Source organism: Sinocyclocheilus rhinocerous, unplaced genomic scaffold, assembly GCF_001515625.1.
Source record: "Sinocyclocheilus rhinocerous isolate Xijiao unplaced genomic scaffold, SAMN03320098_v1.1 scaffold409, whole genome shotgun sequence".
Lineage (NCBI taxonomy): Eukaryota > Metazoa > Chordata > Actinopteri > Cypriniformes > Cyprinidae > Sinocyclocheilus > Sinocyclocheilus rhinocerous.
The window spans coordinates 160,231-172,337 of record NW_015635191.1 but is presented as its reverse complement, the minus strand read 5'-3'; the positions used below and the strand labels follow the sequence as shown (position 1 = coordinate 172,337).

General features: G+C 38.8%; 2 protein-coding genes across 2 annotated transcripts in view; both read left to right on the top strand.

Moving 5' to 3' along the window:
* The window catches only part of LOC107746757 (ornithine aminotransferase, mitochondrial-like), an 8,297-nt gene extending 824 nt beyond the window's left edge, over window positions 1–7,473 (top strand). The window contains exons 2-7 of the mRNA XM_016561051.1: window positions 2,218–2,452; window positions 3,944–4,168; window positions 4,244–4,339; window positions 5,024–5,151; window positions 5,603–5,789; window positions 6,648–7,473. Coding sequence (XP_016416537.1) covers window positions 2,248–2,452; window positions 3,944–4,168; window positions 4,244–4,339; window positions 5,024–5,151; window positions 5,603–5,789; window positions 6,648–6,808 — 1,002 coding nt within the window. The 5' untranslated portion in view covers window positions 2,218–2,247 and the 3' untranslated portion in view covers window positions 6,809–7,473. The remainder of the gene's footprint in view (window positions 1–2,217; window positions 2,453–3,943; window positions 4,169–4,243; window positions 4,340–5,023; window positions 5,152–5,602; window positions 5,790–6,647) is intronic.
* A 2,329-nt stretch (window positions 7,474–9,802) lies between these two features.
* LOC107746747 (uncharacterized) overlaps window positions 9,803–12,107 on the top strand; it is a 25,745-nt gene continuing 23,440 nt past the window's right edge. The window contains exons 1-3 of the mRNA XM_016561038.1: window positions 9,803–9,953; window positions 10,164–10,303; window positions 10,928–11,028. Coding sequence (XP_016416524.1) covers window positions 10,179–10,303; window positions 10,928–11,028 — 226 coding nt within the window. The 5' untranslated portion in view covers window positions 9,803–9,953; window positions 10,164–10,178. The remainder of the gene's footprint in view (window positions 9,954–10,163; window positions 10,304–10,927; window positions 11,029–12,107) is intronic.

The following is a 12,107-nucleotide window of genomic DNA, read 5'->3' as shown; positions in this document are numbered from 1 at the left end:
GAGAGTGTGTGTGTGTGTGTGTGTGTGTGTGTGTGTGTCTTTATTTAACCCTTGGCAGCGCATGCAGTGGGCGTGTTGAGGGCAGTGAGTTTTCAGCCAATCACCGCCTCAGGCTGCGTTTGACGTGTGTCACGTGGTCATGTGACTGTATAAATAAGTGACAGTGTTAGTGGAAAGTTTCTAAGGAATCAGTTAATAATTGATGACAGTGAGACTGATGTGTGTTGATCTGAGGTCAGCAGCAGTCTGATCTGATTCTGATGATTGAGACAGACTGATGTGAGAAACACAGGCTGCTTTCTGTCTGTTCATCAGTTTCACACGCTGATGATCCAGCACAGCTCACTTCATCTGTGTTACACGGCTCAGAGATTTCATGTTGTTATCATATCATATTGTTATATGGCTGGTTATGAAGGTTGAATTTGAATTTTATTTTCATTTAGATTAATGTTGAAGCTCAAACACATAAAATACACCAGAGTTTTGTGTCAGAGCTCAAACCAGAAGCTAAAACCTAGAGCTTTACAATGAGATTTTATATTATATTATATTATATTATTAATATATATATTATATTAATGTCACTTATATACATTCTTATATAGTTAAGCAGTTACACAGCCATCGTCATGAAAATCAGCTTAATAGTGGCATTTTTCAACATTGCTGATTCACAAACATTTTATTTCGTCCAGTATGAATGAAACAGACATCATGTGCTTATAGTGTTAATGGCCAATCCATCATTTTTGGGGGGAATTTTTATTTATTTATTTTTTAATAAGTATCGGTTCAGGCACCGGAACTGTTTTAAAAGTATCTATTTGGCACCGGTATCGGAAAAAACCCAAACGATACCCAACCCTAATTAAAAGTGAATAAATAGAGCTGGTCTTGATTTTCCTCATAAGGAATTAAATTAGATGTTGTGAAAAGTGTCTCCATTTGATAACTAATAGAGTAACGTTATGTCACTAATGAATTATTCATAAAAGCACCAGGAGCAAGAATAATAAAATAATTCATTTAGTAAATGCTTGTAGTCCATTTTATTTCATTTACAGAATCCTACAGTTATATTTATTCATCTAATAATACAATATTGGTCTAACTTGAAAAAAGTATGACAGAAATATTGCACAGTAGAATGTCCTTGTTAAGTTATAATAATAACAATAATAATACTACATTCATTGCTGATTCACAAACATTTTATTTCGTCCAGTATGAATGAAACAGACATCATGTGCTTATAGTGTTAATGGCCAATCCATCATTTTTGGGGGGAATTTTTATTTATTTATTTTTTAATAAGTATCGGTTCAGGCACCGGAACTGTTTTAAAAGTATCTATTTGGCACCGGTATCGGAAAAAACCCAAACGATACCCAACCCTAATTAAAAGTGAATAAATAGAGCTGGTCTTGATTTTCCTCATAAGGAATTAAATTAGATGTTGTGAAAAGTGTCTCCATTTGATAACTAATAGAGTAACGTTATGTCACTAATGAATTATTCATAAAAGCACCAGGAGCAAGAATAATAAAATAATTCATTTAGTAAATGCTTGTAGTCCATTTTATTTCATTTACAGAATCCTACAGTTATATTTATTCATCTAATAATACAATATTGGTCTAACTTGAAAAAAGTATGACAGAAATATTGCACAGTAGAATGTCCTTGTTAAGTTATAATAATAACAATAATAATACTACATTGTATTAAAACATTTATGGAATATCTCTAATTTGTTAAGGAATATCACACAACTTACCCATTTTTTTAATTTTCACTTGATTACATTTTAAGAATTAACTTTAAAATAACTTAAATTACCTACAGTTGTTAATTTTATTAATTAATTTGATTACCGCTGTTTTTCATGGTATATTTCTATTTGACATTGCAATGTTTTTATATTCTGTGTCCTCCTGACAGTAAAATAAGCCACTGTAAACCTTTATAAAGGTCTAGTCATGTGAAGAAAAAATACTCTGATATATACTGTGAAGCTAAAAAATACAGCTTTATATTCCCTGCTGCTTTACAGCAGAATCTAATTTTGAGTTTTGTAACTAAATCACAGTTTTCTTGTTCATCTCTGTGAAGCAGCTTTGAATGAATATTGTATAAAGCGCTGTAGAAATAAATGCGACTACAAATGTGCTGCTCTCCGCAGGATTGATGTGTGATTGAGTGTTTGTTTCTCAGTTTGTCTCCGTCTGAACCGAACGAGTCATCATGAACAGCTTGAAGAGTCTGGTGAGCCGCGTGACGCCCGCTCTGAGCCGCGCAGTGCATTCTGGGAAGCGTGCATCGTCCTCGGCGGCGTCCAGAGCCGAGCCCGCGGAGCGTGCGCTGACATCAGAGGAGGTTTACGCTCGCGAGGATCGACACGGCGCTCATAACTACCACCCGCTGCCGGTGGCTCTGGAGCGAGGAGAGGGTAGGCCTGGGCACGTTTCTCACCACAACTCTGACACAAGTTTATGTCTCGCAAAGCTTTTTCTCAGAATTATGAGTTTGTGTCTCACAATTGCAAGTTATAAACTCATTATTGCACGTTTATGTCTCACAAAGCTGACTTTTTTTCTCGCAATTCTAACTTTTTTCTCGCAATTCTGACACAATTCTGACGTTTTTCTCGCAATTCTGACACAATTCTGACGTTTTTCTCACAATTCCGACATTTTTCTCGCAATTCCGACGTTTTTCTCGCAATTCTGACTTTTTTCTGGAAGCTGCATGCATCTCTGCCTCACGTTCACAACATGTACTGTATCTCCAATAGTTTGCTTTTATTTTGTCATTTAGCCTTTTTCACACTTCCGTGTTTCTGGCTTCTGGACTGGTGCTTGCAGGTAAAAGTTGTTCCGGTGACAACAGCGGCTGCACTCAACAAGAATGAGTTCGAGAAGCAAAGTGTTTTTTTACGAATGAGATATTATGAAAATGCTTGAACTGCAGGTACATTACTCTACAAAGCGCAAACATTTCACAATTAACTGTGTGGTCAGCTCGGGTCATCAAATACCAGTTTGTTTAATTCTAAATGATGGCAATTATAATTCAGTTAGTTTCGCCGTTCTGTCCGTTTGGTGCTCGCTGTGCATTATGACTCTCCACTTTAATTTTTTTTGCTATTATTATTATTATTATTATTATTAATAATAAAGTAATATTGTATTTTCTACTTGCTCTCCTTTGCATTAATAACATGATGGCATAAATGTACGTTGTATAATGTGCCCTGGGAAATACATATTCATGACTTTATTCCTATTGTATCAGATTACGTTGTTGTGTTGAGTTTAATATGCTTCAGCCGGACTCAGTTAGAATCGTTTGATGTATTCTTGGAAAAATGTGCATCTGGCCATAAATGTTGTCATTTTTAAGTAATTTATCATGATGTGGTGATTCGAGGGAAATGACGGAGTAAACGGAGAGACGCTCAAATGTACCGGAGATCAAACACTATATAAAAAGGGAGTTTGCCGGAGCGTGTTGAGCGTGTTATCTCACGAGTCAGCGGTCTGAGTGACCAATAAGTTACAAACATGTTATTTCTTTGTAGATTATATAACAACAACTTGTAAAACAGACAAAACAGAAAAGCTAAGAAGCATTATTTGAGAAAAGGGCATACTAATATAATAGCCGCAGACCTGTAACAGAACTAACTTTACCCTGCGCTGACGTGATTTCAGATTTTTGTGAAAAAGGCTAATTCTCTTTTTCATATTTTGTTTTTGCTTCGTTGTAAATGAGCAGCGTGAGCCAATGACAAAATAATGAGTGCAAAGACACTCAAGTCTGCATGTGTTCAGTGTGCATTCCCTCCAGCACACGCACTGCATGCATACACGTGACAACTGAAATATCTGGTTTGTGTGAGTCAGACGTCTCTGATCAGTGTTTCTGCGGCGTGTTGCAGGGGTTCACGTGTGGGATGTGGAGGGCCGCAGGTACTTTGACTTCTTGAGCGCGTACAGCGCTGTTAACCAGGGTCACTGCCACCCGAAGATCATAGCGGCGCTGACGGCGCAGGCCTCGCGGCTGACGCTCACCTCCAGAGCCTTCTACAACGACGTGCTGGGTGTCTACGAGCAGTACATCACCGGCCTGTTCGGATACGATAAAGTGCTGCCCATGAACACAGGTACAGCTTCAGCCGTCAAAACACAGGACATGACTGACGGTTCGAACAGTGCTGTAACCTGCTCTTGTGTTGAAGGTGTGGAGGGCGGAGAGACGGCCTGTAAACTGGCTCGTAAGTGGGCGTACACGGTCAAGGGCGTCCCGAAATATGAGGCAAAGATCGTGTTTGCAGGTGAGACAGCAGCTCACAGTCCACCTCACTTACACGGGCTTATTATACACGACCAGTCAAACATGTTTCAACAGTGCGGTTTTTAATGTTTTTTAAAGAAGTCTCTTCTCTTCTGCTCAGCAAGCCTGCATTTATTTGATCAGAAGTACAGCAAAAGCAGTAAAATTTTGAAATATTTTTTCTATTTAAAATAACTGTTTTCTATGTGAATATCTGTTAAACTGTAATGTATTTCTGTGATGCGCAGCTGTATTTTCAGCATCATTACTCCAGTCTTCAGTGTCACATGATCTTCAGAAATCATTCTAATATGCTGATTCACATAGAAAACAGTTATTTTAAATCATAAAAATATTTCACTATATTACTGTTTTTGCTGTATTTTGGATCAAATAAATGCAGGCTTGGTGAGCAGAAGAGACTTCTTTAAAAAACATTAAAACATTTTCTGTTCAAAAAGTTTTGACTGGTAGTGTACATGTTCAGGAGTGATGAGACAAAGGGGATTTATTTATTTGATCTTAGTCAATAAGTTTATGTAACACTTTGAGAGAATTTATTTGTAACAGGTTGATTATTCATGAAGTCTTCTATGACTCAGAGATGCCTGAAAGGTTGATATATTAATGTTATGTTGCACACGTGTGCAGTTTGAAGCAGTGTCTGTGTTTCTCGCTCTCACAGCGGGGAATTTCTGGGGCCGGACGATGGCGGCTATTTCTAGCTCGACGGACCCCAGCAGTTACGAGGGTTTCGGTCCCTTCATGCCTGGATTTGAGCTGGTCCCGTACAATGACGTCGCTGCGCTAGAGGTACTGTGTTCATTTGCACACCAGCAGGTCATGATCCGGTGTTTTCAGCGTCTCGATTCACAGTAAATCATCCTCAGGAGCTCCATCTGCAGCCGCTCTGAGTTTGAGTCGCTATAAAGCACATTTAGGAACCAAACTTTAACCAACAATCTTCACAAACATGTAGCGAGAAGCGCTTATCAACAGAAGAGAAGCTTTAAGGGCTTCCTGCTGTTTACCGTCAAAATAAAATCTTGAGAGTAGTTCTTTATTATCTCCGAATGGAGTGTATTGAAAATCTGAAATAAAAGAAAGTTTCCTGTGAGGGGTAGGTTTAGGGGTAGGGTTGGTGTAGGGCAATAGAATATACGGTCTGTACAGTATAAAAACCATTACGCCTATGGAGAGTCCCCACTTTTCACAAAAACAAACCTGTGTGAGTTTGTGTGAGAGTGTGTGAGTGTGAGTGTGTGTGTGTGTGTGTGAACACTGCTCACGCTCCGGATCTCCTCAGGTTCTGGAGGAGGAGCGTCTGGCTCAGAATGCGGATCTGATGGGTCAGATTCTGCGCGCTGAGCTCAGCAAGCTTCCGCTGGAGATTGTGAGCGGCGTCCGCGGGAAAGGCCTCCTGAACGCCATCATCATCAAAGAGACCAAAGGTCAGAACCAGATCCACCACAAAACCACCATCCATTCAAACCAGTCTACAGGTTCACATGCATATCAGTGAAACCACTGCATCACCGTCAGAAACTCTGCTCTCTGGATGTGAAAGTATTACAGGCTGCAAAATGAACTGTGGGTTGCTCGCCCGGTTAAACAGCAGTCACTGAGCTGAAGATCAAACACAGGTGATCTGAGGAGTGTGGGCGCGTGCAGGTCTTTATTTGGGTGGAAAACATCAGCTGACAGCAGAAAGAGTCGAAGATCAGGTTTCAGCTGGTCACAAACATGCATTAAATCCAGCCACATATTTGTTTAGGTCTGTGCTTGATCTGTGCAGATTTCTCTCCTGATTCACACCAGAACACTTTTTCACTGGAGGAAGAGTTATTATAGACTCATATTTTAGTTAAAAACGTCTTAATGCTGGATGTGTCTCAGCTTTTGTCTTCTCCAGATGTTAACTGATGGACTGGAGTGCTGTGGATTACTTGTGGATTATTGTGATGTTTTTATCAGCTGTTTGGACTCTCATTCTGACGGCACCCATTCACTGCAGAGCATCCATTGCTGAGACACTGATGCAGTGCTACATTTCTACAAACCTGATGAAGAAACTAACTCATCCTAATCTGGGATAGACCTGAGGGTGAACACATTTTCAACACATTTTTTAATTTTCTGGTGAACTATTAGTTTAATGGCAGCAGCTTATTCATTTATTTAGGATTCTTACACTAGAAATCCGTTTCTCTGATGTGGAAATGTCACACAATTCCAATGTTGGAAATGTGTGTGTGTGTGTGTGTGTGTGTGTGTGTGTGATCTGTTTCTAATCCTCTGATGTCACACAGACTATGACGCCTGGAGGGTGTGTCTTCGTCTCCGTGACAACGGTCTGTTGGCCAAGCCCACTCACGGTGACATCATCAGACTAGCCCCGCCCCTCACTATAAAGGAGGATGAGGTCAGAGAGTGTGTGGACATCATCAGCAGGACCATCCTGTCCTTCTAAGCCACTGGAATCATCATCATCTGAGGGGTTTTCACCTGTAATTCTTCTGATTTTAGCCTGCTTTGTTTTATCGTGTGTTTTTCATGAGCTGTTACAGTCGCTCGGGTCAACATAGAATGTGCTCGACGCTCACTGGGGCTTTTAGCTCTTTCAGAGTTATGCTTATGTAGTTTTTCATTCTCAACTGAACTTGAGATTCTTGAATAGTATTTTCTCTCTGGACGACGGTCTGTTTTAGTTCTGCTGAAGTTTCATGGATGTTTCTGAAGGCGAGCGCTGTGACGTTTACAGTTTCTTTCCTCCAGAGGAAAGTGAATGAAGGACACTGTCACAGTGTTTGAAACATGTTTAAAAGTCCCACATTTAGCTGTGAACACTTGAATAGAATGAGCTTTTCTCCCTGATGAGAGAATAGTGCACTTTAACTGCAGTCTTTAATGATGTAAAACAAAGACATGATCAAACTGAATTATTCACAGCCACATTCTGCTGCGTTTATTAACGATTTACAAATGAAACATTAGGAAAACAGCATAAACAGAAACTGTTTGGAGAATGCTTGTTTGTGTGTTTATTTCTGTAGAACGTTTAGCCGACGTTTAATGAATGGAGCGTCAGCTTGTACATCAGATGATGTTTTATTTCTGTTATTAAATACATTTTCAGTCAGCTGAGAGACTTTGTGTTTGTTTTACGTCTAAATTAATGAGTTTGATATATCAAAATATATTTTAGAAAAGCTGGAATGGTATTTCATAGACATTTATCTGAATATGAGTTATTGGCTGATCATTCCTATTATGTAGCACATTTTCATTATATATCACTGATTGAAAGTTGTTTCTGTCCTCCGTATCAAACCAAACCATCCTCCTCCAGGAAGTGACATCACTTTGGAGGGAAATCAACAGCACAATATCTTCTGATAAATGTAACATTGACTTCAATGCTCTGAGAGACTGGATGCTTTCGACTAGGGCTGCAACAACTAATCGATAAAATCGATTATTATCGATTACGAAAATCAGCGACAACGATTCTCATTATCGATTAATCGATTAATGTAATTTTTGCATAAAGGTCCGTCCTGACAGTCTGTGTTCAGTTTTAATCTTTACTGAATGAGCGCCGGCGCGGCGGGCGCGTCAGACAGACAGAAAACAGACACATTTAATAATCAGCGCAAACACATTTATTGTGCTGAAATATCTGTTGTTGAAAGTTAAATGAAGGTTTAAAGGTCAACATGCATTGCGCATATTTTATGAGAGTAGGAACTGTAAGGGGATAAAAGCGTGCAATTGTCTGAATATAAATATCAGACGCTTCAAACCCGCCTTTAACAGGATAAAGAAATGACACTAAGCCCTATTCGGAATCCATGAGGTGATAAGTAAATTTATTTTTACAGACGTCCATATGAGAAACAATTACCGTCCGAATCGGGCTAAGAACGTGTGTTCCTGCAGAACATTACTCTTACCTATTCGTTACCACTGGGTCTAATAAATTGTTAAGCACTGTATGTTTTCATAGCATTCAGTTGGAACGTTTGTTTTAAGGACATTGGGCAGAATGTGGAATAGTGTGTTTTTGTCAATAAAATAAAAAAAGAAAATTGTTTGTTTTTAATCCGATTAATCGATTAAGCGAAAAAATAATCGACCAACTAATCGATTATCAAAATAATCGTTAGTTGCAGCCCTACTTTCGACTGATTTCCTATTGAACTGAACTGCAGCTCAAACTATTACAAATATAGTGAATTAAGCTACAAACTCCATCATAATGCACAATGTTTCCATCGAACATGTGTTTTGAGCTGCAGCTCGTGTTTCACTAGTTAGCAGTAAACCGGTTACCTCAGATGTTTGCAGATTTGTGTTGGATGTTATCTTTGGAATGGAAATATGGATATTTTATTGTGTGTGTGTATATATATATATATATGTGTGTGTGTGTGTGTGTGTGATTGTATATATATATATGTGTGTGTGTGTGTGTGTGTGATTGAATATATATATGTGTGTGTGTGCGCAGAAGTGTGTTCATGAGGAACAGGAGCAGCGTCTGATCATCTCAGATCCTCGAGCGCCTCCTGCTGTTCACTCATAACTATTGAAGCCTTTGTCGTGTAAGCATGACTCTTTCTGCATCATGTTGAGTTCAGTGGAGTCTCTGGTTTACTTTGTTTTCTTTGTTATCCTCTTGCATTATTGACCTACTATTTTCCTGTTTGACTCTGTAAAGCTGCTTTGACACAATCAGTACTGTATAAAGCGCTATAGAAATAAAGATGACTTGACTTATATTTTCATGCATTAGTCAAAGCCAGACGCGTCTGTTTGAGCCCGTTTGTGTCGCTTCTGATTCTTATCGCCGGCCGAACCGCTTTGTGTGTATTTACGCCGAAATTAAACATTCTTCATCTCCAAACTAATATCCTCTTTTTTTATGCCTGCGCAGCGCCGGAGTGTGTGTGTGTATGTGTGTGTGTGTGAACAAAAGTCTGCAGAAACATTAATTTCTGTGTTATTGAGCACCGACGGCTTCAATAACATCACATTATAAAAGCTGTCTGTGTGTTTGAGCTCCAGAGGAAGATCTGCGAGTCATCACTGTCGCGGTGTTAATGAGTGTGTGTTGCCAATTTAGTTACTTTGTAGCTAGATTTAGCGACTTCCCCGCCCCTTTTGAGACAGCTGTCTGTGTGTTTGAGCTCCAGAGGAAGATCTGCGAGTCATCACTGTCGCGGTGTTAATGAGTGTGTGTTGCCAATTTAGTTACTTTGTAGCTAGATTTAGCGACTTCCCCGCCCCTTTTGAGACATTTTTTCAAAAGTTTAGGGACAACTATAGCAACTTCTTGGATAAACCTTATTTAAGTTCTCATCTTGCCCACTGATCTGCATTCATCTTTATGCAGATCCGTGAATTTGCCATTGTGATGTCATCTAGTGACGTCAAGCTACTCTCAATTGAAAGCAGGTGGCGACACTGTGCGTGACGTCACGGGACGCTCCACGTGCCGCTTGTTTACAGCGAGTCTGAGGAGCAGAGATTGTGAAAGTGTTCCTGGATAGAGTTTCACTGCTGCTCTTCATATTTAGATCTTCATCAGAGTCGGTGAGAATCACCAGCACACGGTCAGTATCGCACCTAACCCTAACTAACACTAGCAGTGGATAACCCTGGCTTGAGCATGGGCTGATCTTCATCTGATCTGTGCTGAAGGTCAGCCGTCTGTTCTCCAGACCTGTGTCTCAAGAAGCGTTTGCACAAGCCCAGTTCTGTGTTTGGAGCGGATGATCGGTGTTTTCTGATTCTCATGCGTGTGTGTTTCTCGTCATATTCAGATATTGGAGAGAAGAATGTTCCAGATGGTTCAGTTCTTAGTTCCCTCGGGGCCCAAGAGACCCGGTAACACCAGCCTATCTCCCCCGAGCCGACAGAACCGGACTCGGACCGCTTCCAATGAGTTTCTGCAACACGTCCGGTGAGGATCCAACCTGTGTATATGTATATTTCACATAGAAAAGAGCTATTTTAAATATGTGGCCCTGCAGCACAAAAGCAGTGTTAAGTCGCTGGGGGATATTTGTAGCAATAGCCAACAATACATTGTATGGGTCACAATTATACATTTTTCTTTTATGCCAAAAATCATTAGGATATTAAGTAAAGATCATGTTCCATGAAGATAATTTGTAAGTTTCCTACTGTAAATATATCAAAACCCTCAGATTCCAGATTTTCAGATAGTTGTATCTCGGCCAAATATTGTCTTATCCTAACAAAGCTTATTTATTCAGTTTTCAGATGATGTATAAATCTCAATTTAAAAAAATTGACCCTTATGACTGGTTTTGTGCTCCAGAGTCACATATTTCACAATATCACTGTTTGTACTGTAGTTTCTATGTATTTTGTAATCTATGTTACTGGATTGTTTTCTTTGTTCAAATGGAGATGTTTAAAGTGCCCTGTCAATCACAGCTGTCAGGCTCCGCCCCTTTCCTGCAGTATGTTGAGCAACAGGGCTGTTTTGACAGCTTAACATTAGAGTCTAAGCGAGCTGCAGACGGCTCAAACGCTCTGTCCATGTTATCGATCCGCACAGGAGAGTCAGCGGCCTGAAACAGCAGGACGTGTTTTATAAGCTGCGTGTCCCAAACCAGAGTCAGAGCGACAGAGACGAGATCCACCTGCTGCTGCTCACAGGTGCGTCGCTCACAAACACACGGTCACAGATCACCCAGTCAACACACACTTTAGTTCACTACACTTCCATAAGCTGCTGAAAGCACTGATTTTGTACTTAATATACTAAAAATGATTATTTAGTACTTAAGATAAACTTAAGATCATCTAAGTGCACTCAACTGTGCTATTTTGGGACACCATGAATATGAACTAAAATGTGCTTTTAACAATTTCTCTATTAATTTTTTTTATTTACTTACCACTTGCAGTACAATTGAAACCATCTTTCATACACAAATATACTTATCATACATGGAAAATACACTTATTAATGATTTAAAATATAAGAATAATATATTATGAGTATATACTAAATGATAAATGTATTTATAATGTATTTCCCACATATTTTTATAGATTAAATAATTCATTTCAAATGTGTTGTATACTTAACTACATGTTTATGGTGTCTTTAAATAGTACAGCCGAGTACACTATTACTATGTCATTAGTAGCACTTTTTCCACATTAAAAATATAGCACTTCAAGTACTTTATGCTAAAAGTATGATTACTGTTAAATTGTGAGTTTTGGTAGACATCTAAACACATATGAAGGATTAATCCAAACATGTGCTATTAGTGCAGTTATACTAGTCTAAGCACAGTAACCTGTAGGGTTTCACTTCAGTAGTACATTTCTACTGTATTTTTCATGAAAATCCAAATAGAACTTAGTGATAGTATATATAAAAATCTACTAAAATGTTATGTAAAGCAATCGTAGCAGACTTTTAAGCAATGCAGTTATAAAACACTTCTGGTACTTTATCTGACTGCACTTAAAATCAGTTTAAATATTGCAATTGCACTGAAGTACTACTAAAGTAGAAATATACTTTTAATTATTATTTGGTATAATAATTTGGTGTATTTATATTGTATAACTTTTTATAATTTTAATTAGGACAAAAAATAAAAATATACTACAAATGTACTTGTATTTAAGTAATTTTTAGCGCAATCAAGTACACTTTATTTGTGTGTGTGTGTGTGTGTGAGTATGTGTGTATGTGTGTGTGTGAGTGTGTGTGTGTG